The 20132-nt window shown below is 39.8% G+C and overlaps 1 protein-coding gene across 1 annotated transcript; it reads right to left on the bottom strand.

The window, feature by feature from the left end:
• Positions 1–367: 367 nt before the first annotated feature.
• ALG11 (ALG11 alpha-1,2-mannosyltransferase) lies at positions 368–13059 on the bottom strand. The gene is made up of 5 exons (XM_049778482.1): positions 12949–13059; positions 12753–12762; positions 11039–11270; positions 3561–4492; positions 368–887 (listed from the first exon to the last, which is right to left on the bottom strand). The coding sequence occupies exons 1-5, from the start codon at positions 13057–13059 to the stop codon at positions 595–597; spliced, it is 1578 nt and encodes a 525-aa protein (XP_049634439.1). The 3' UTR covers positions 368–594.
• Between the last annotated feature and the right edge of the window lie 7073 nt (positions 13060–20132).

Genomic DNA, 20132 nt, shown 5'->3' with positions numbered 1-20132 from the left:
GATTCAGATAATCTATTATTGATTTTCTTTCAAGATTTCCTTTTTCTAAAAAGAAATTTTTTTTCTTAGTTTCTATAATATGTCTTGATACATAACATTCGGTATGTATATGGCAAAATTAAACAGCTCATATTTCCCTTTTAGACTCATAATTTGCAGAATCTGAGATCAAATACTAATCAATATTAAGATGGCCCTTCCAGGGGCCGGGCGGTGGCGCTGGAGGTAAGGTGCCTGCCTTACAAGCGCTAGCCAAGGAACGGACAGCGGTTCGATCCCCCGGCGTCCCATATGGTTCCCCCAAGCCAGGGGCGATTTCTGAGCACATAGCCAGGAGTAACCCCTGAGCGTCAAACGGGTGTGGCCCAAAAACCAAAAAAAAAAAAAAAAAAAAAAAAAAAAAAAAAAAAAAAAAAAAAAAAAAAAAAAAAAGATGGCCCTTCCAGCTAAGTAATTTTACATTTTTCCATTGAGATAAATACTTTGCCTTTATGTATGTGTTGAGAGTATTGTTTAGGATGACTTTATTACAATAGGAAAAGAGTTAAAAAATATTAACATATGAAGACAATGTACCATTTTATATTAAGTACTTTAGTTTGTATGGATGTGACATCCTTTAAATAACTTCTCCACAGATGTTAAGAATGCCACTTCAAATTCCTGATCAGAGAATCTGCTTATAGATGCGCGGGCGTTATTTCTGATTTGAAGTCTCTTTTCTGCAGACATGGAAAGAATATGAGCCATAGTTTCAGCATAGCCTTCTTCACTTTCAGCCAGAAATCCAGTTATATTTCCTTCATGAGGAACCACAATGTCAAGCTTTGGGCCCCCTGAATTGTGGGCAAGTATAATTGTGCCAGCTGCCATACATTCAACAATTCCTGAGAAAACAAAATCATGTTATCTTTTAAAGTTCTGTGTTCATGAAAACAATAATGTCATTTTAAGAAATTCATAAAAGATGTAATTAAGTATCTATATGCCATTAATTTGATGATTTAACTTTCATTACATATAATAATTTTTAATTTTCAAAATAATCACAATAATACTGCTTGGTTCTTAATTAAAACGGACAAGTAATGGAAGAATAGTCTAATTGTAGATAATGAAGCAGGAAACAAGATATCTAGATTAATGGATTGAAAAAGAAAAAGATGATCAAATGAGGGACAAGTATTGGTGTTTCTTCACTAGATTTCTGGCGCATCTCAGATGACTGTGTGCACAACTGCAGTGTCGAACTATATGAAATTTGGTTTGTATCTCTCAAATGATGTCTGTGTATAAATGACCCATGCCAGCAGTAAATGGACTTGTTTCCTCACTTCTCCAAACAGTGGTATAAAACTGACCTCACCTCCTGAGAGCACAGGAGAAAAGTTAAATCTCACACCTGTTTGACACTGATGAAACTTTAACAGAACTTTTGAACATTCCATTGGGAGCTCTTATTTTAAAAGATAAGTTCTATAGTCTTCTTAAGAGAGGATACCTAGAGAAATGTCTCCGTTTCTCCCAGATAACTAATTATAAGCCCCCCCTCCCCCTTTCAGGATCTTCTACATTTTGCTCTTGGCTTTTTTTAAAATCAGCATTTCAGCAAATTAAAACTCATAAAATCAAAATGAAAACAACGCATGAGTTATCTTCCCCTTTTCTCCTTTCTCGATCCCTCTCCCCTCTTCTCCCTCTTTTTTCTCATCTTACTTTCTTGATCTCTTTCACATTTCTCTGCACTCACAGATCTTTTTCTAACTATTGTTCTTCCCTCCCTCCCTCCCTCCCTCCCTCCCTCCCTCCCTCCCTCCCTTCCTTTTTTGGGCCACACCTGGCATTGCTCAGGAGTTACTACTGGCTCTGCACTCAGAAATCACTCCTGGTGGGCTCTGGGGACCATATGGATGCTGGGGATCACATCCAGTCTGTCCATACTTGGTTGTGTGCAAGGCAAACACCCTACCGCTGTGCTATCACTCCAGCCCATTTTGTCTCTTTTTTTTCTCTGTATATGCTAACCTGTCCTGTATTGACCTATGCACACATTTCTAACACTGGTTCACTGCTCTTCTCCACACCACCCTATACTATATCTACTCCTCTTTTTCACTTTTTCTATGAATGTAGTTCTCTCTGTGTATGTCTCTTTTTCTATCTCTGAAGAAAATGTGTCTTTCACATACACTGAGTAAAAGTATGGTTTGCACCCATTATTTCTACTTGGTCACCTCCTCTAATGCTCAGCTTAACCACAAATGGCCTCTTGCTTGTACTCTTCCAAGGACACTGCTTGTCCAGTCTTCAGTGGTATTCTGTCACTCACCACAATCTAATGACCTCCATGGATGCTGCAGCTGTTTTTCTAGGCCAGGCCCCTTTCCTGTACTTCAGTCATGCTACAAACTGTAACACTCTTGCCTGCCCCATACCTGTTATATCAACTGCCTTTCCTCTTGGATTCCTTCTCTAGGTGAAGTCCTCATGATTCAGTTATCCAAACCAGGAATCCAGTCAGCTGTCTAACTCCTCTCTTCCTGACTTAAAACATTTGGTATTCAGTATGACTCCAAATCTCCCTGAAGAACGTTTACATGGCAAATTCACAGTATTCAGCATTCACAGTAGCCTAGCCTGGTTCTTATCAACCCATTCCTCACATGGTAGTCAAAGTAAATGTCAGGAAACAGGAAGCTTTTCAACCAGTCCTTCCATTCTTTCCCACTGGCTGATTGTACCTATTTAATCTGACCTCTGATCACCTCTACAGTGTCTTATCTGTTGTTCCAACTCTTAGGTCCCTGAATAGACCTCTCCTGTTCCTCTGCCATACCTGTGGAAACTCGGTTCCCTTTTCTGGACATTCTCTGTCCTCATAGGGCTAACTCCTGATGACCATTTAGGGCCCAGCCTACTTATCATTCTATTCCCTAGGGCAATTGTTCCCTGACTTCACAAATGTATAACAGGTGCTTCTCTTGTGTCTTTTCCTTAGCATGGCACTCAGCACACTGCATAGATGACTGTCCTTTCCTAGAGCAGGAAGCCTTGAATAGTTCTCAGCACTCAGCTATATCCTTCATACCCAACCAAGTCCTCGGTACAGGAAGTGCTCATGCCATGTCAGTGAAAGAAAGCAAATGAGGTGGTAGTCTGAGGCACAAAAGAGGTAATTGAGAATTACACATTAAACAAAATTAGAAACAAAAATAGTATTTATCATAGAGGCCAAGTAGTACCAAAGAGTATTTATGCTAGAATAAATAAAAAGGCTAAATTAAAGGCAAGATAATTTAAATAGAACAGATAAATGTGACCACATACAATGTGATTTTAAAAAGTGATTGTGATTTTATAAAAGTGTTTGTGATAAAAGTCAGCCATTATTATAAATCATATATTTTTATGTCTTACAAAACCACAAATAATTAAAGTGTTGGTGAACTAGGGGAAGAGATTAGTATTAATTAAAACTTCCAGAATATCACCATTTGATCAAATTAACTTAAAATGTGTATTTCATGGCACTAAAGAAGATGTCTAAAGGACAAACTCACCAATCCCAAAATGTTCATTCCACATGGTATGCAGACCAATAGTTGCTTCAGATAAGTAATTCTTTAATTCATCAAATGGGATGTTCACTTTAAATTCCACATAATCTTGAACTCCTAGATCTTTACAGAGTCTTCTTAGTTGGTTTACCCTAAATTCATCATCTTGGTTACGACAACCTCCAATAAGGACAAGTTTAGGGGAAGGAAGAGAATCAGCCACTTTCTTACTCAGCAATTTAGCAAAGGCTCTAATCTGTAATGGATGATTCTTTTCTGGCCTGAACTGGCCAACAGAAACCAATAAATGTTCTGCATTTGTCTTTTTCTCACATAAAGGAATGTCCAGAAATGCTTGCACATCACAGGGTGGATAAACAATGTTAGTGCGATTTCCAGCCTTCCATAGTGAGAGAATATGGTTTAGTGTCCAAGAAGAATTGACCATGACCACATCACTGCAAGAACCGACAAGTCCATAAATGCAAGCAAATAAATAATAGTAGATGAGCTTCAGTTTGCTGAGAAAAGGATTCCTTGTAATGAAGGCTGCATTATTAAATCCAACATTTTGATTCTTCACAACAGAGAGCATGTCTGTGCTGATAGTGGGATAATGAACATAACTTCCAACATGGCACCCACCTAAATACTTAAATAGAGGAAGCGTGAAAGCATATCCCATTGAATCAATATAAACATCAGGAACACACTTCATCAGAGCTTCCCAGCCAAGAAATATGGACCCTAGACTTTGGCACAGTAGAGTGAAGTGAGGATACAGCGAATCCTCCACAAGGTAGCGTTTCCTTAGGAAAACAAACTTCACTGGATGAGTTAATCTGATGTTAAATCTTTGAGAAGCACCCTCTATTATTTGCTGATCAGTAACATTAACATCACCAGTATAAACAACGTAAGTTGCTTCAGGATACCTAAAGTGAAACATGAGAAAATTTCATTTGTTTAAGTTCAAATCAAGCAAAAAGTTACAAGTAATTCTTTTCTCATAAAGAAGAGAATCATTTTGGGGTTACTCACCCTTTCCTCTCCTGAATTTTCTATTATTTCCAACTAATTGCCCTCCAAACGGGGTATCTAGTTTTTGTGATTATTTTTATACTAAAAGTGCCAAATAGAATAGTAATCAAAAAAAATTTGCTGATAAGAATAAGCTGTTCTAACACTGGGGGTGGGATACCTAATTCAATGCCACTATATACCACAAATATTATTGTGAAATGCTTGTAATTCACTTTGGTTACAATAAAAAATATTTGCAAAAGAAAAAAAAGACTTTTCACCTGTGGTATAAAATGTAAGAAAACTATTGGTCAAAGTCATCAAAACTTGATATTTTGTCTAACCGTACAATGAGAGAGGAGGATAGAAGCCTGGAACTCAGCTGGTGAGAAGCAGAATCTCTGGTGGATGGATGTGGTATTGCAATAATGTATGCATAAAAATATAATTAACAATATCGTAAATCCCAGTAACTCAATTAAAAATGGTTAAAGAGAAAAATAAAAGAATAAGCTGTTCTAGAGAGGGGCCGAGGAATAGTACAAGAGTTAATGTGCTTGCTTTGCATGCAGCTGAATTCACTTCCATCTGTGTCACTACACATAGCACCATCAAGCTGTGATTGCTGAGCAGAGTAATGAGTAAGTCCTAAGACTGCTGGGCATGGTCCAGAGCCAAAATAAAAGCAAAAGAATAAATATATATGGAGAATAAATATATGAAAATATGTCCAACTTCACTAAGCATTGAGGAATTGCATATCAAAACCACCCTGTGACATCACCTCATATCTTTATACAAGGGAAGACAAGAAATACAAGTATTAGAAGGGATGTAAAAAAAAGGGGGGGGGAACTCTAGAACTTGATAGGAAAATAAATTGGTGTAATCACTCTGGAAAAAATATAGCAGTTCCTCAAAAATTTAAAAATAGAATTATCATAGAACAGCAATTTGACTTCTGGTGTTCTTTTTTTTATCTAAGAAAAATAAACCACAAACTTGTAAAGATTTTTGCACTCCTGTGTTCCTTGCAGCATTATTTACAATAGAAAAGATATGGGGGAAAACTGGAATGTCTACTTGATGGATGAGTAAAGAAAAAGTATATATACAGTCACACATTACTTAATGACAAAGTTATGTTCCAAGAAATGCTCCATTAGACATTTCACTATGTGCCAATGATACAGAGTATAACATCAAACCTAGAATGTACAACTACTGCATACTCCAATGCCAGTACAATTGTCATATATAATAACTGAAATGCTGGCGCAGTGTGATTCTAAAGACAATTGAATATTATACAATCATCGAAAATGAAAGGAATTTAGTTAGCATATGCTCTCAATTTAGCATGCTAATGTATGAGACTGAATGAGGGATGATGAGAAAAAATGTGGTAGGAGCAAGATAAAACAGTATCTTCCATGACATACAATTACTTGGAATTTTTTCTTTATATATAATATATATTTTCTTTATATATATAATATATAAAAGATTTGGTGGGGAGTATGTATACAAATACCACAAAACTTTACTTCTGTATTCACAATCTACTTAATCTATTTTTAAAAAAGAAATCTATTGGACATTTATGAGAAGAACAGTATATATTAAAGTAGGGAGGTAATTCAGAAGGTGGGGATTAATCTAGGACTTGAGAAAATTCTCTGTATTTAGGCATTCACAGAAGGTTATGGAAGCAATTCAGGGGATGGTAGCTGGAAGTCAGAATGGAGTGAGAATATAGAAATGTAGAGCTAAGAGAAGTTTGTGTAAAAGCTACAAAATTAAATGAAGGTATATGTTAGGAAGTAAGGTAACCAAAAAAAGGTAAGTTTTCCATATCTGATAAAACAATAATAATGCATGTATTTCATTACACCTCTCCTCTATTTCCTTCAACACACTCAGAGTAGGCCCTGCGCATCCTGAACTATGACCCAATATCAAAAAGATTAGGGGAAAATGATAATTTTCCTTTGTATTTAAATATTTTTTGTTTGTTTTTCTGGCAGTATTCATATCTTAATTCTGGCTCCGCACTCCAGAATTACTCCTGGCAGGTTTGAAGGATCATATAGGATGCCAGGTATTATATCATGGTCAAGATGGGTCACATGCATGGTAAGCACCATACCCACTGTACTATTGCTCTGGCCCCACTTTTTCCTTTCTAAAATGATATCACAAACACTTTTGGGATGGAGAGAAAAATAATAAATCCTAAAACATTCAATGCTATTTTATTCCTTCTAGCATAATAACTTACTTAAGAATATCAAAATGGAACATTATGAATTGAATTGAGGTGTGTGAGCCCAGTAAGAGCAGCTGTATGCAGTTTGGACTTAAAAAAGTGCCATTTTGTATTGAACTGAGGTGTGTGAGCCCAGTGGGTGTGGCTGTAGACTATAGGGTGGAGTTTGGATTAAAAACCCTGACACTTTGGATTGAACTGAGGTGTGTAAGCAGAACAGGAGCAGCTGTGGGCAAATGTGGACTAAAATAAAGTTCCATTTTGAAATAAACTAAATTGTGTGAGCGCACCCGAGCTCAGCCATTCCACTTTCCACCACAGCCACACATTTATTCTAGACGAGGAACCCAACCACAACACATAAAAAAGGCACCACATTACAAAGGTTACAATGGGAAAACAAGGCAGAACCTCAACACACGTTGTAACTAAAGATGCTAGTTCTGAAGAAGCAACCGGCATCAGCTACTTACACCCTCACTGATCAGGACTTTAGAGAAGAAATGTAAGCTGTTCAAAGAACTTAAAGAAACCATAGAACAACAGCACATAAGACTCAAAATTAGAGTAGAAATGAGAACACTTCAAACAAATATCAGGATTGAAAACATGGTAGGTGAAATGAAAACCTAACTGGAAAGTCTCACTAGCAGAATAATCGCTACAGAGAATAGAATCAGTGAGCTGGAAGAGGGGCTGCATCAACTTCATTCAGAAGAAACTGGAAAAAAGTCTTAAAATTAACTAACAGAAGATGGACAATATTCTCACAATAAGCGAATAGATAGCAACAAACACAGGTGATACATTTAACAGGAACAACATAAGAATCATTGGGGTCTCAGTGGGCCAAAAAATAAACCTCTATTAAGAAGAAACTGTCGGGGCCGGGCGGTGGCGCTGGAGGTAAGGTGCCTGCCTTGCCTGCGCTAACCTAGGACGGACCGCGGTTCGATCCCCCGGTGCCCCATATGGTCCCCCAAGAAGCCAGGAGCAACTTCTGAGCGCATAGCCAGGAGTAACCCCTGAGCGTCACAGGGTGTGGCCCAAAAACCAAAAAAAAAAAAAAAAAAAAAAAAAAGAAGAAACTGTCAAAGACGTCATCACTGAGAAATTCGCAGAGATGAAGAATGCTTGTACCCATAACCTAAGTGCCCAAAGAGTATCAGCTAAAAGAGATCCAAATAAAAACATCCTAGTTACAATAATGAAAACCATAAATATAGAATACCAAAAGCAGCATGATCTAAAAGGAAAATTACATACAAAAAAGCAAGCTTAAGGACCAGAGTGATAGCACAGTGGTAGTTTGCCTTGCACTTGGCCAATCCAGGATGGACCTTGGTTTGATCCTCAGGTCCTATACAGTCCCCGAGCCAGGAGTAATTTTTGAGTGCATAGCCAGAAGTAACTCCTGAGCATCACCTAGTGTGGCCCCCCAAAACAAAACAAAACAAAAAAGCAAGCTTAAAATTTACAGCAAATTCATCACAAGTCTCAAAGTCTCTCAAAAATGGAATGGGTATGGGACTGGACAGGAGCAATAGCACAGTGGGTAGGGCATTTGCCTTGCATGTGGCCAACCTGTGTTCAATCCCTGGAATCCCATAGAGTCCCCCAAGCCTGCCAGGAATAATTTCTGAGCAAAAAGCCAGAAGCAACCCCTGAACATCACTGGGCATTACCTCCCCATGGCTTTTCTATATGCAAATAATGAAAGACAAGAGTCATTTGAAAAACAATCACATTCACAACTGTGTCTCAAAAATCAAGTACTGCACTGTCAACTTGACTTGAAAGAAAACTACAAAACACTGCTTCAAGAAATAAAAGAGGGTATAAGGAAATGGAGACTCATGGATTGGGTGGATAAATATTAAAATGTCAATATCGCTGGAGCAATAGTGCAGCAGTAAGGTGTTTGCCTTGCACGCAGCTGAACCAGGATAGACCTGGTTTTGATCCCTGGGGTCCCATATTGTCCCCCAAGCCAGGAGCAATTTCTGAGCGCATAGTCAGGAGTAACCCCTGAGTGTCACCGAGTGTGGCCCAAAAACAAAAATAAAAACAAACAAAAAAATAAAATGTCAATATTTCCCAGAGCATTTTATAGATTTAATGCTATTCCTATAAGAACAACCATGAAAGCCTGTCTAGAGTATAGGCAAACAGGTCAAATAAAAATGGATTAACAAACTTAATCTAAGACTTGAAACCATAAGGTACAAAGAGAAAAATTTAGGCAGAAAACTCCACGACATTAAAATTAAAGGAATCTTCAAAAATCAAACACCACTGTCCAAGCTAATGGAAGCTGAGATAAATAAATGGGATTACATTAAACTGAAAAGCTTCTGTACTTCAAAAGAAACAGTGACTAGGACACAAGACTACCCACAGAATGGGAGAAACTATTCACCCAATACCTATCAGATAAGGGGTTAATATCTAAAATATACAAGGTACAATAGAACTCAACAAGAACATGCATCTAACCCCATCCAAAAATGGGAAAATGAACAGGCAAATCCTCAAAAAATATATATATATATGTCCAAAAGGCACATGAAAAATTGTTCCACATCATTAATCATCAGGGAGATGAAAATCAAAACAATGAGGTACCATCTCACACCACAGAGACTGGCACACATCACAAAGAACAAGAACAATCAGTGCTGGAGGGAATGTGGGGAGAAAGGAACTCACATTCACTGCTGGTGGAATGCCATCTAGTTCAGCCTTTATGGAAACAATACGGAGATTCCTCAAAGAACTGAAAATTGAGCTCCCAGGTGATCCAGCTATTCCACTCCTAGGGATCTACCTTAGGAACACAAAAATACAATACAAAAATGCCCTCTGCATGCCTATGTTCATTGCAGCTCTATTTATAATAGCCAGAATCTGGAAACAACCCAGATGCCAGACAACAGATGAGTAGCTAAAAAAACAAAACAAACTGTGGTACATCTACACATGCAGTTATCAGGAAAAAGGAAGTCATGAAATTTTCCTATACACAGTTGAACATGGAAACTATTATGCTGAGTGAAATGAGTCAGAGGGAGAGAGATAGACACAGAATAGTTTCAGTCATCTGTGGGAATTAAGAAAACTAAAAGACAGTATGTTACTAATACTGAGAGCCAAGAGATGAGGGCTGGAAGGACCAGCACACGATATGGTGAGTGTATACCACAAACACTGGTGAGTGCAGTTAGAGAAGTAACTACACCAACAACTATCATGACAATGGTAGTGAGTGAGAGATAAAGAATGCCTGTCTTGAAGACAGGCAGAGGGTGGGGCAAGTGGGAAGGGGGGCATTGGTGGTTGGAATGTTTCACTGGTAAACGGGAGTGTACTTTTTATGACTGAAACCCAACAACATGTTTGTAATTATGTAAAATGTATGCCCCAGAAACAGGAAGGGAATGGGCATTGGGGAGGGAAATTGGGGACACTGGTAGCAGAAAAAGTGCATTGGTAAAAGTGGTTGTACATTATATGACTGTAACTCAATCATGAACAACTCTATCAGTGAAATAAAGCAAAAACAACTATTATGAACAACCTTGTAACTACTGTGTTTAAATAAAAAATTTAAAAAGAAATATGATCAAAGTGATAGAGATATCATAAAGGCAATTTCATAGAAATATTCTGTGTGTGTGCCAACACTGATTTAAAAAAAGTTTCACAAAAAAAGTGTTTCACAGTATTTGACATAATTCTTTTTTTAAGTCAACCTCTTCAAACACTCTTAAAGTGACTAAATTATGTCATAAAGGGGTATGTCCAAAGGATACTTTTTTAATTTTTTTTGGGTTTTGGGCCACACCCGGCAGCGCTCAGGGGTTGCTCCAGGCTATCTGCTCAGAAATAGCTCCTGGCAGGCACGGGGGACCATGTGGGATACCGGGATTCGAAGCAACCACCTGGATTGGTTGCTTGCAAGGCAAACACCGCTGTGCTATTTCTCCGGGCCACAAAGGATACTTTTCATTTCAAGATTATACTATGCCTCAATAAGCAACTTGACATATGAGAGAAGTATTTTCTTACTGAAGACTAAACAAGAAATCCTGGCTATGAAGAAGATAACAAAAAAAAGATGCATTCCAAGTACAAATTCTTAAAATATGGTAACAATATAACAAATTAGTTCAAAAAGATTCATACCTACTTTTTTTGCAGGGCTCTCAAAGCACACCATAATACTCTTTCTCCTCCTCCACCAGCATTACAGTAGGGATGAAAAAACGCAATCACCATTTGCTCTTTTCCATTTTTTCTGGATGATGCTGATTTTTTCTTTCTCTGGAATAGTAGTCTAATTCCCCAAAGGATAATGACCAGCCATACACATAAAGTTCCACATACTATTAGCCCAGGGAAAAATAATGAATAAAAAAAACCTGAAACAAGAGGGAAAATCAATAGAATGGCCACTTAAGCAAAAATAAAACTGCAAATTCTATTTAGACGCACTCACTTTACACATTAATAGCTGAGAGGAAATTTTTTCATTCCTTGGAATTCTATAATAATATATTTCACTCTTCAAGTCTAATTTTTAGCAGTATTCAGTGCTGAAAATGCAAGTCTCTATTTCTAAACTCTATAGCTTGCAAGCAACTTAATATTATTTGTACTTTTAATCAACAATAAAACTTTCTCCTCAGAGAATGTATTAAGGAACCAAAATATTTATTACTCTAAACAAGACATGAAGAATGGTATCTCACCCTCAAAACAACACCATGTAACCCAAATAAAAATGCCCTGTGAATGAGATAGTAAATCATATGTATTTTTTCTTCACTTTTATTAATCAACTTCTGGGACAAGAAAAATTAAACTTAGATTTCTCCAGCTCTAATTTTGGGGGCGAGAGCAACAGTACAGCACAAAAAGTGTTTTGCCTTGCACATGGTTGACCTGGGTTTGATCTTAGGCATCCCATAAATTCCCCCAGCACCATCAGGAGTAATTCCTGAGTGCAGAGCCAGGAGTAACTTCTGATTCTGACCTAGTAAGCTTTGGATGTGGCCCCTAAACAAACAACAACAGTTCTGCATTTTATCTTGTATGCATGATTCTAAGATCACTTTCTTTTACATACCTCTAAGGTGCCAAAAAACCCATTAGCACGGGTTAGAAAGCTTAGTCCCCACTCACTGATTAAATATTCTGTATCCGTGGGGTCGGCTAAAGCTCTGCAAAGAAAGTACTTAGGTTTAAGCACCATCTTATGTCAAAGTCATCTTTGACATGGCATCTTATTAACAGTTGATGGACTGAATGGAAAGTGTCATAATTTCTAAGCTATCTCTTGATTTAGATAACAATTTTTACACCGAGCAACAAAATAAAAAAAATTGATTATCAGGGCCGGAGCGGTAGCATGGAGGCGGGGCGTTTGCCCTGCATGCAGAAGGACTGTGGTTCGAATACTGGCATCCCAGATGGTCCCCCGAGCCTGCAAGGAGCGATTTCTGAGTATAGAGCCAGGAGTAAACCCCCTGAGCGCTGCTGGGTGTGACCCAAAATAAAAAAAAAAATCGATGATCAACAACACATAAGCTCTATTTAAGTGACATATGTTAACCATGACAATTTTCGCGAGTGAAAAGGGCAACCTCAGGAGAAAGGTCTGCTTTGTTTTTTGTTTTTAACTCCAAGGAAGGCATGCTACCTGAATAATAATTAATAAAGAATTCGTGATTCCACCGTCAAATGTAAACAAAAAGTGACTATGAATAATTTATAACAGGCTTAATAAACTACTGCGAAGAGAAAGCAAAAGGCTGACCCAGGTAAGCAACTCAATCCCTTACAATCCTCACAATCCCTGCAAATGCAGCCAACTGTTCAGAAGCAGCAACCTGATCACCTACTTAGAAGACCCTATGTAAGGGGAAAGGAAGAGCCTTCAGAAAAAGTCTGGTTTCGTGACAAAGACGTAGCTCTTTCCTCGCAAACTCTATCTCAAAATACGGCAAGGAAGCCCCGCGAAACAGAAAAAAAAAAAAAAAAACACAACCAAAAAAACCCTTCACCACACCCTCTCTGCTCTGCAAGCTTCTCTCTCACCTTAACAGCTCGCAGAGGGTACCTAAACCCTTCGGCTGCCGCCATCTTTGTCGACCCCCCGAACTCCGGAGCGCTTCGCTGTCTCTTTCCCCGATTGGCTCCTGTGACCATTTGCCCGCCCACACAGGGCCAAGACTGCATTTCTATTGGCTAATGAGACCATTTGCCCGCCCTCAAAGGGCCATGCCCACATCCCTATTGGCTCCTGGCCGTTAGCTTCCCACGGCCCTTTGAGCCAATAGCCTCCTTGGAGGGCGTGGCCAATTTTATTGCGGCGTGGAGTTCCTCTGGCCCACCCAGGAGGGGCGGAGCCTCGGTGGGCGGTGCGTCTTTGGGGCGTGGCCTATGGTGGATAACGTCCACGCCCACTCTTTGGGTACCCCTGGCCCTTACTGGAAGCCCCCGCCAGCCCGGGTTAAGCTGCCCGTTGGAGACTTTCCTGCGGGTCCCTCGCGCTTCTCATCCCTCATCAGATCGAAAGTCCTATAGCGGAGCTCACTCCCGTCGAAGCGACGGTGCGGACAGAGTGTGAGGGGATTTGCTCAGAGCTTCAAGGAGAGCATCTCCAGCCCCAGGTCCTGTGACACAGTTCTGGCCTGCTCGGAGCCACGCGCCGGGACCCAGACGCTCATTGAGCCCAGGTAGAATGAAGAGACTTGGGACCTTGCATGTAGAAGAGCACAGGACGGTGGTTCGAGATCCCCGCATCCCGTTTGGTCCCCCGAGCCTGCCAGGAGCGATTTCTGAGCGGAGAGCCAGGAAGAACCCCTGAGTGCAGCCGGGTGTGACCCCAAAACCCAAAAAAAAAAAAAAAAAAAAGGATGAATAGACTTGGGAGGTGAGGTCGGGGGGTCCTCCCCCAAACTGGAAATCCGGCTCGGCCTGAGGAGACCTAAGTAAGGTCAGTCCCACAAAGCTCGCCTCCAGGTGTAGATGAGGGGGGTCGAGGCCCACTCACTAGGCTTCTCTCTCCGGGCCTCACCCTGCCCCCTCAATCCCGATGATGACTAGCCACTGTGATGAGATCACCCTGAGGGGTGAATGAGGCTCTGCAGAGGCCCCAGATGAGCGCACGATGAATTAGGGGGGCCGGGATCAGACCCCCCCCCAGGCGCGCCCCCGGAAGAGATGCGCCCCACACTGGGTCCTGCCCCTCCCAGACTCTCTGCACTGACCAGGTAGGTGGTGGTGATTGACTGACTCTGTCCGACAGGGCCGCGTCGCTCCAGACTGCGTCGACGAGGAAAGATGACTGCTGAGCCAAAGAGACAGATCCCGGTTCTGCCAGGGCCCAGTCGGACCGTAAGTTTTGGGGAACTCCTCACCAGCACCCACCCACCCACCTGGAGGAGGATTTCGCTTCAGCCAGCGCGTGCTTGAACCCCACCTCCAGGGGGAGTCTTGGTTTGGGATGTGGGAAGGAAAGAAAGAGCAGTGTGGAACTTAACTTTTGGGCACTGTGCAAGCTAATGCTTGCAGCTGCCAAGTGAGCGTTGAGTTCAGAGATCAGAGTCCAGGAGGGACCTAACTTTAACTCCCTGGAGGGTAAGTTAGTTTAAGAGTGGGTGTGTGGACCCCCCACAGGGTCAACCCGAAAGTAATTTGATTTCTTCTTTTTTTAAAAAAAAATATGATTCGATTTCATCTCTGGGCCCTCTCTTAAAACTGCAAAAAGTATGGAATTACTGAGTGTTAAACATTGGTTCTATTTTCCTTTTTTAAATTCACGTATATAACTCTTTATTGAAAGCTTCCTGCGTTTGTGAGGCAGTGTTGAGCTGAAAATAGAACCAAGGACAAGGTGTCTCCAGAGAGACTTTTAGTGTCTGTTTGTTTTGTATGCTTGTCTTTCAAATTTTTTTGACAGAACTCTTTTGGGTTTTGTTTTGGAGGGCCACAACTGGCTTTCTCCTGACTGCACTCAGGGGATGATTCCTTGCAAAGTTTGAGGGGCCATTTGCCTTCAACACAGCTGACTATGCTATCCTTTCCCTCCCAACTTTTTGTTCCCAGTTTAACACCATATTTTTGAGACAGACATAACATATAAGCGGCTGGCTCATTTTTTGTTGGGATGGGGGAGCACTGAGGCATTGCTCAGGTATTTAGTACTCAGAGGATCATGTAGTAATTGTGGGATTGAACTCCAGTTCTCTCACGACCAAGTGCTCCAGTTCTTTGAGACATCTCCCAAGACCATATGTCTTAATCAGTTTGACCTCTACACATTATAAATGCATTGTACTGTAGTGTTCATTGTTACTGTGGATAAATTTTCTTTTTGCTTTTTAACACCTTATCTCCCCATGACATGCTTAGTGGATTTCTTTTATGTAATTTGAGGGAGGGGGGACTGTGGTGCTGGGAATCAAATGGGGGACTTGCAGGATCTCTATTGCTGAGATCCCATCTTCATCCTATCAGTGTCTTTGTTTTTTTTAATGCTGATTGCTGATCCTTGAGTCTCATTCCCCACCCTTCCTATTGTTATTGTTGGGATAAGGGGAAGAGATTGGGAATGGGGCACTAGCCTGATGGAGGTGCTCCCTGGAGTCACACTCTCACCATTCTTCTAAGTTCTGGTTATAGTGGTCCCTAGTTTGGTGGTCTCTGGGGAATCACACACCACTTATAATGGTTGACCTTGTATACAATGGCTGTGCTTAGAGAGTATAGTCTGTTTTAGTGCACCCCCAACCCTCACTACCCCCCCCCCCCCCCATGATCCCAGAGGTGTTGAGCTGATGGCACTTAGACACTTGTGGATGCCATCAGGTTTGCAAGGCCAAGAGACCCCCTTGTCCTCCTTTTTTTTTTTTTTTTTTTTTACTATTTAGGGTAAATAGCTAGACCTGGATTGTTAGTCGGAAGAGGAGACAGTTGAAAGAGGAGACCATGCCTCTCCTACAGATTTCTGAGTAATTCAGCAGCATTATCAAGTGTCTATTTGTGATGAAATTTGTTTAAGCTCTGGTTGGGATGGGATAGAAGTGAAAGTGGGTTAATAGGTCAGAAGAGAGGTTGGTCTGTAGAAGATATTTAGTGTAACGATTACATTTGTGTATGTTTGGGTGTTGTGTGTGTGTGTTTGTGTGTGTGTGTTAAAAAGATGAATGACTTGTACAGAAGAGACTTTTCCAACCCCCTACAACTGTACCACTTTATGTTCTTGTCAAGAAACCCTTATCCTAAGATTAAATTGAAGACCTGCCACTTTGAAAAATGTTCTATAACTGCCTCTGTCCGTTTGCCACACCCTCTTCTGGATTTCCTGATAACAGCCTTAAACAAACCACTGTGCTTGGTGGTGTGCTACTATTTTATGTCTTTCCTAGTACACATTTTTATTTCATCCTCACAAAATATTTTGGTATAGATATTATCTAATGGTCATCGCCGTGAATTTAACAAATGGTTTTAATTTATCTACTACGTGTCAGACATTTTATCTAGCAAAAACCAAAATTCTGCTTTTGAGTTCATGTTGTAGTAGGAAATGAGGGATAGTGGGAGAGGATTAGCAAATAGTGTATTACAGGTCTGATTGATGGCCTGAAGTAAATAAGGGTAGAGCAAAGCCACTGGAGGTTTACAGCAGTGGTCCTCAAACTATGGCCCATGGGCCACATATTGTATTTGTTCCCATTTTGTTTCTTTACTTCAAAATAAGATATATGCATTGTGCATAGGAATTTGTTCATAGTTTTTGTTTTTACTATAGTCCAGCCCTCCAACGGTCTGAGAGGCAGTGAACTGATCCCCTGTTTAAAAAGTTTGAGGACCACTGGTACAGCTAAAAGGCAGACCTGAGATTGACTGGGAGCTTGGCTCACTTGACATTTTCAGATACATATTTTTTTCCAAACTTGATATTTACTTAAACTTTGCTGCAACTAGCTTTTCTCAGTAGCTCTGTTTCCTAAAAATGGGGATCATGTTTGAATCATTTAGAAACTATTCATAGTAGAATAGATAGAGCACTTGCCTTGCATTTGGCTAAATGGAATTCAATCCTAGGCATTAAGTATTATTCCTTGATCCTGCCAAGAGCGATTGATCTCTGAGCGCAGAGCAAGGAATAAGCTCTAAGTACCACGGTACCCAAACCACATATATATTTTATATATATTATATACACTTACATATATTATATAGCCCACTTTTTCTATATATAGTAATATATAGATATATAACATTGTAGAGTTCAAATTATTGCCAAGAGAAATTCTGGGATGTCTGTTACATTTTTATTGATGTTCAGACTATTAAAGAAGATGAACTATGTTAAAGCATTCAGATTAAGTGAAAGAAGAAAATCAAGCAGATCAAAAGTTGATCAGATAAAATACAGGACAGAGAGTGACTTTTAGTTTATATAACAAATAGGATTAAAAAATAACACTAGTGGTTGTTAAATCCATGTTTGAAGAGTGTAATTTTATTGGGAGACTCAATTTCTCCTGAAATCATTGTGCACTGGACATTACAAAAACTTAAAAATTAAAACATATTAGTAGAAAAATAATTTAACATTATAACAAAAGTTTGAAAAATAAGAATGGAAGAAATTTTACTTGTATCATGTTCACCCATGGATGACTGTTAGTATATTCATAAACTCCTTTCTTTTTCGGTTTTGAGTTACACCTAGCAGTGCTCAGGGTTTATACTGAGCCAGGGGTTCCTGGCTCTGAGGTCAGGAATCACTCCTGACAGGCTCAGGGCACCATATGGGATACCAGGGATCGAACCTGGGTCGGCCATGTACAAACTTCCTGCTGTACTTCATTCTTCCCCCCATAAACACTTTTGATGGTTTTACTTCATCTAGTTATTAAATTATAGAAATAAAAAACATTCTTCTAAGTCAGAGATAATTTGAACATCTTAGGTACATTTTATTCCAGGGTCTATTTTTGCCTCTTGTTTCCTTATTTTTTGGGGGGGATCACACCCAGCGGCTCTCAGGGGTTACTTCTGGCATTTTGCTCAGAAATTGATCCTGGCTGGCTCAGGGGACCATATAGGATGTCGGGATACGAACTATTGTCCGTCCTGGATTGGCTTCGTGCAAGGCAAATGCCCTACCGCTGTGCTATCTCTCAGACTCCCTATTTCCTTTTTGTTCTAAACTTATTGGTGCTCATACTATGATGAACTAGAAAAATTTTGAAAGCTGTTCATCAGTGAGTTCATCATTATCACTGTTATTGTTATCTACCTCGTCTTTGAATGTGCAGTTTGCTTCCCTATGGCTTAGACCTCTTGGTTCACAGGCGGTCCTTTCACTACTCCACTCCCAATTCTTGAAATTCCTGTGTTAACGCTGTAAATAGCCTTATTTGCTCCTACTGTTAAGTCCAGAACTCAGGATCTGCCACCCGAAAGACCACCAGCAAGACAGGCAGTAATGTAAATTCAAGGGAGTTTATTCCAGCATGCTGGGTCCAACATCTAAGAAATGAAGTCCCTGAGAATGGCTTACATGTCAAATTTAAAGGGTACATGATGCTCAGTCTAGGGGTCCCCCACCTCTTAGTATTGATCTTTTAAAATTATTGGCCAATAATATAAGATTGGGCTAGAATTGGTTGTAATTCAAATGTAGCATCAAACACAGCTGGGTGGGCTGCAGCCCCCATACCAAGGGTGGTGTCATCTGGCTATCTGTTCATTGCAGAACCTGCAGTGATTGTCATCGGGCTGGCTATCAGCTGCTGTTTAGCCTTATATGGATGTAGGATGTATTTCCTGGCATTTACCCCTAGGGGCTGGTTCCAGGAACTGGCTGTTCTTCTAGGCCTGGAATAAAGATTCTTCTCGCTTAAGGACCAAGTTCCATTTCAACAACTTGGTCGTTAATTGAATTGGTCATTAAGTGAGGAACTGCATGTACTGTATACAGTAGTACAGTATATGCATAGTACTTGACAATACAGTATTCTGAATAAGTAAAATAATGAGAAAGATCAAACTGAGAACTTTCACTTGTTTTAATTTGCATAACTTGTGTAATTTACACACAGTACTGCAATGTATTACAGAATATAAAGTTAGTAAAGTAGGTACATTAAAGCACCACAAACCACAGTATTGTACTGTAGAGTGTACAAGATGGAAAGAGGATACTTAAAATAAACAAAAATAAATAAATTCAGGCTATCATTTTAGTCAACGAATCCTTCAAAATCTTCATCTGTGTCATCATCAGAGCTATTATCAGGAGCTGCTGAAGGCCCAGGTAAGGGACACGATAGAGTAGAAATTGAAGCACTGGTAGTGCTTGGTGTAACTTTCCAAAAGTATATATATATATATATATACATTTCATGATAGCACTGTAAAACTTTACTTACTTGTCTTTCCACCTTTGTGACTCGTTCAACATTCGGATTCATACTCTCTAGTTCCAACATAGCTGCATTCACTTTTGAGAACACACCAGCTAATCCCTTCACAGTAAACTTCTTTGGTACTTCCATGTTTTCATTTTCTTCTTCTGCCAGGCTCTGCTGTGCTTCCAACTCTATTAAATCTTCTGTAGTTAGCTCTCCTTCCCTGTATTGCACTAATTCCTTAAAATCTTCCACCTCAACTTCTAAATTAAGCACTTTAGCAAGTTCCATAGTTGTTTTATTTATGGCATCAACATGTTCATCTTTCTCAAAAACTGCAACATTGTTCACAAAACGTTTTAGGCATTTTTTTCCATATGCCTTGCATACATTTTTCTGTCACTCCCTTCCAAGCGGATTCAATGTTGTTTATTGCAGTCTAAAATGTTGTAAGATCTCCAGAAATCACTGAGATTTACTTCATCATTTTCTGTTGCTACTACAGCTTTGGAAAAAGTTGTGTGTAAATAGTTTGCTTTAAATGTGGCTATGGCCCCCTGGTCTATTGGCTGAAGGATTGAAGTTGTGTTTTTAGGTAGATATACAGTACAGTATAGCTGTTTACAACGTTTTTTTTCTTTGCATCACAAAAAAATAATTTATTGCTGAAATGTGAATACTGTCCCGGAAAACAGCAGTACTGGACCTCAGAATAGTGTACATCAGCCATGAATGACGTTGAGACACAGGGCCGCTACCACATTCTAGCATGTACTGTCAGTGAGATGGTCATAAATGTGAGCTGTCGTAATGGTGAAGAGATGGTTATAAGTTCGAGTGGTCGCTAAA

The sequence above is a fragment of the Suncus etruscus genome, chromosome 8 (assembly GCF_024139225.1).
Source record: "Suncus etruscus isolate mSunEtr1 chromosome 8, mSunEtr1.pri.cur, whole genome shotgun sequence".
Lineage (NCBI taxonomy): Eukaryota > Metazoa > Chordata > Mammalia > Eulipotyphla > Soricidae > Suncus > Suncus etruscus.
The sequence above is the reverse complement of the archived record's forward strand: the minus strand, read 5'-3'. Positions and strand labels throughout refer to the sequence as shown.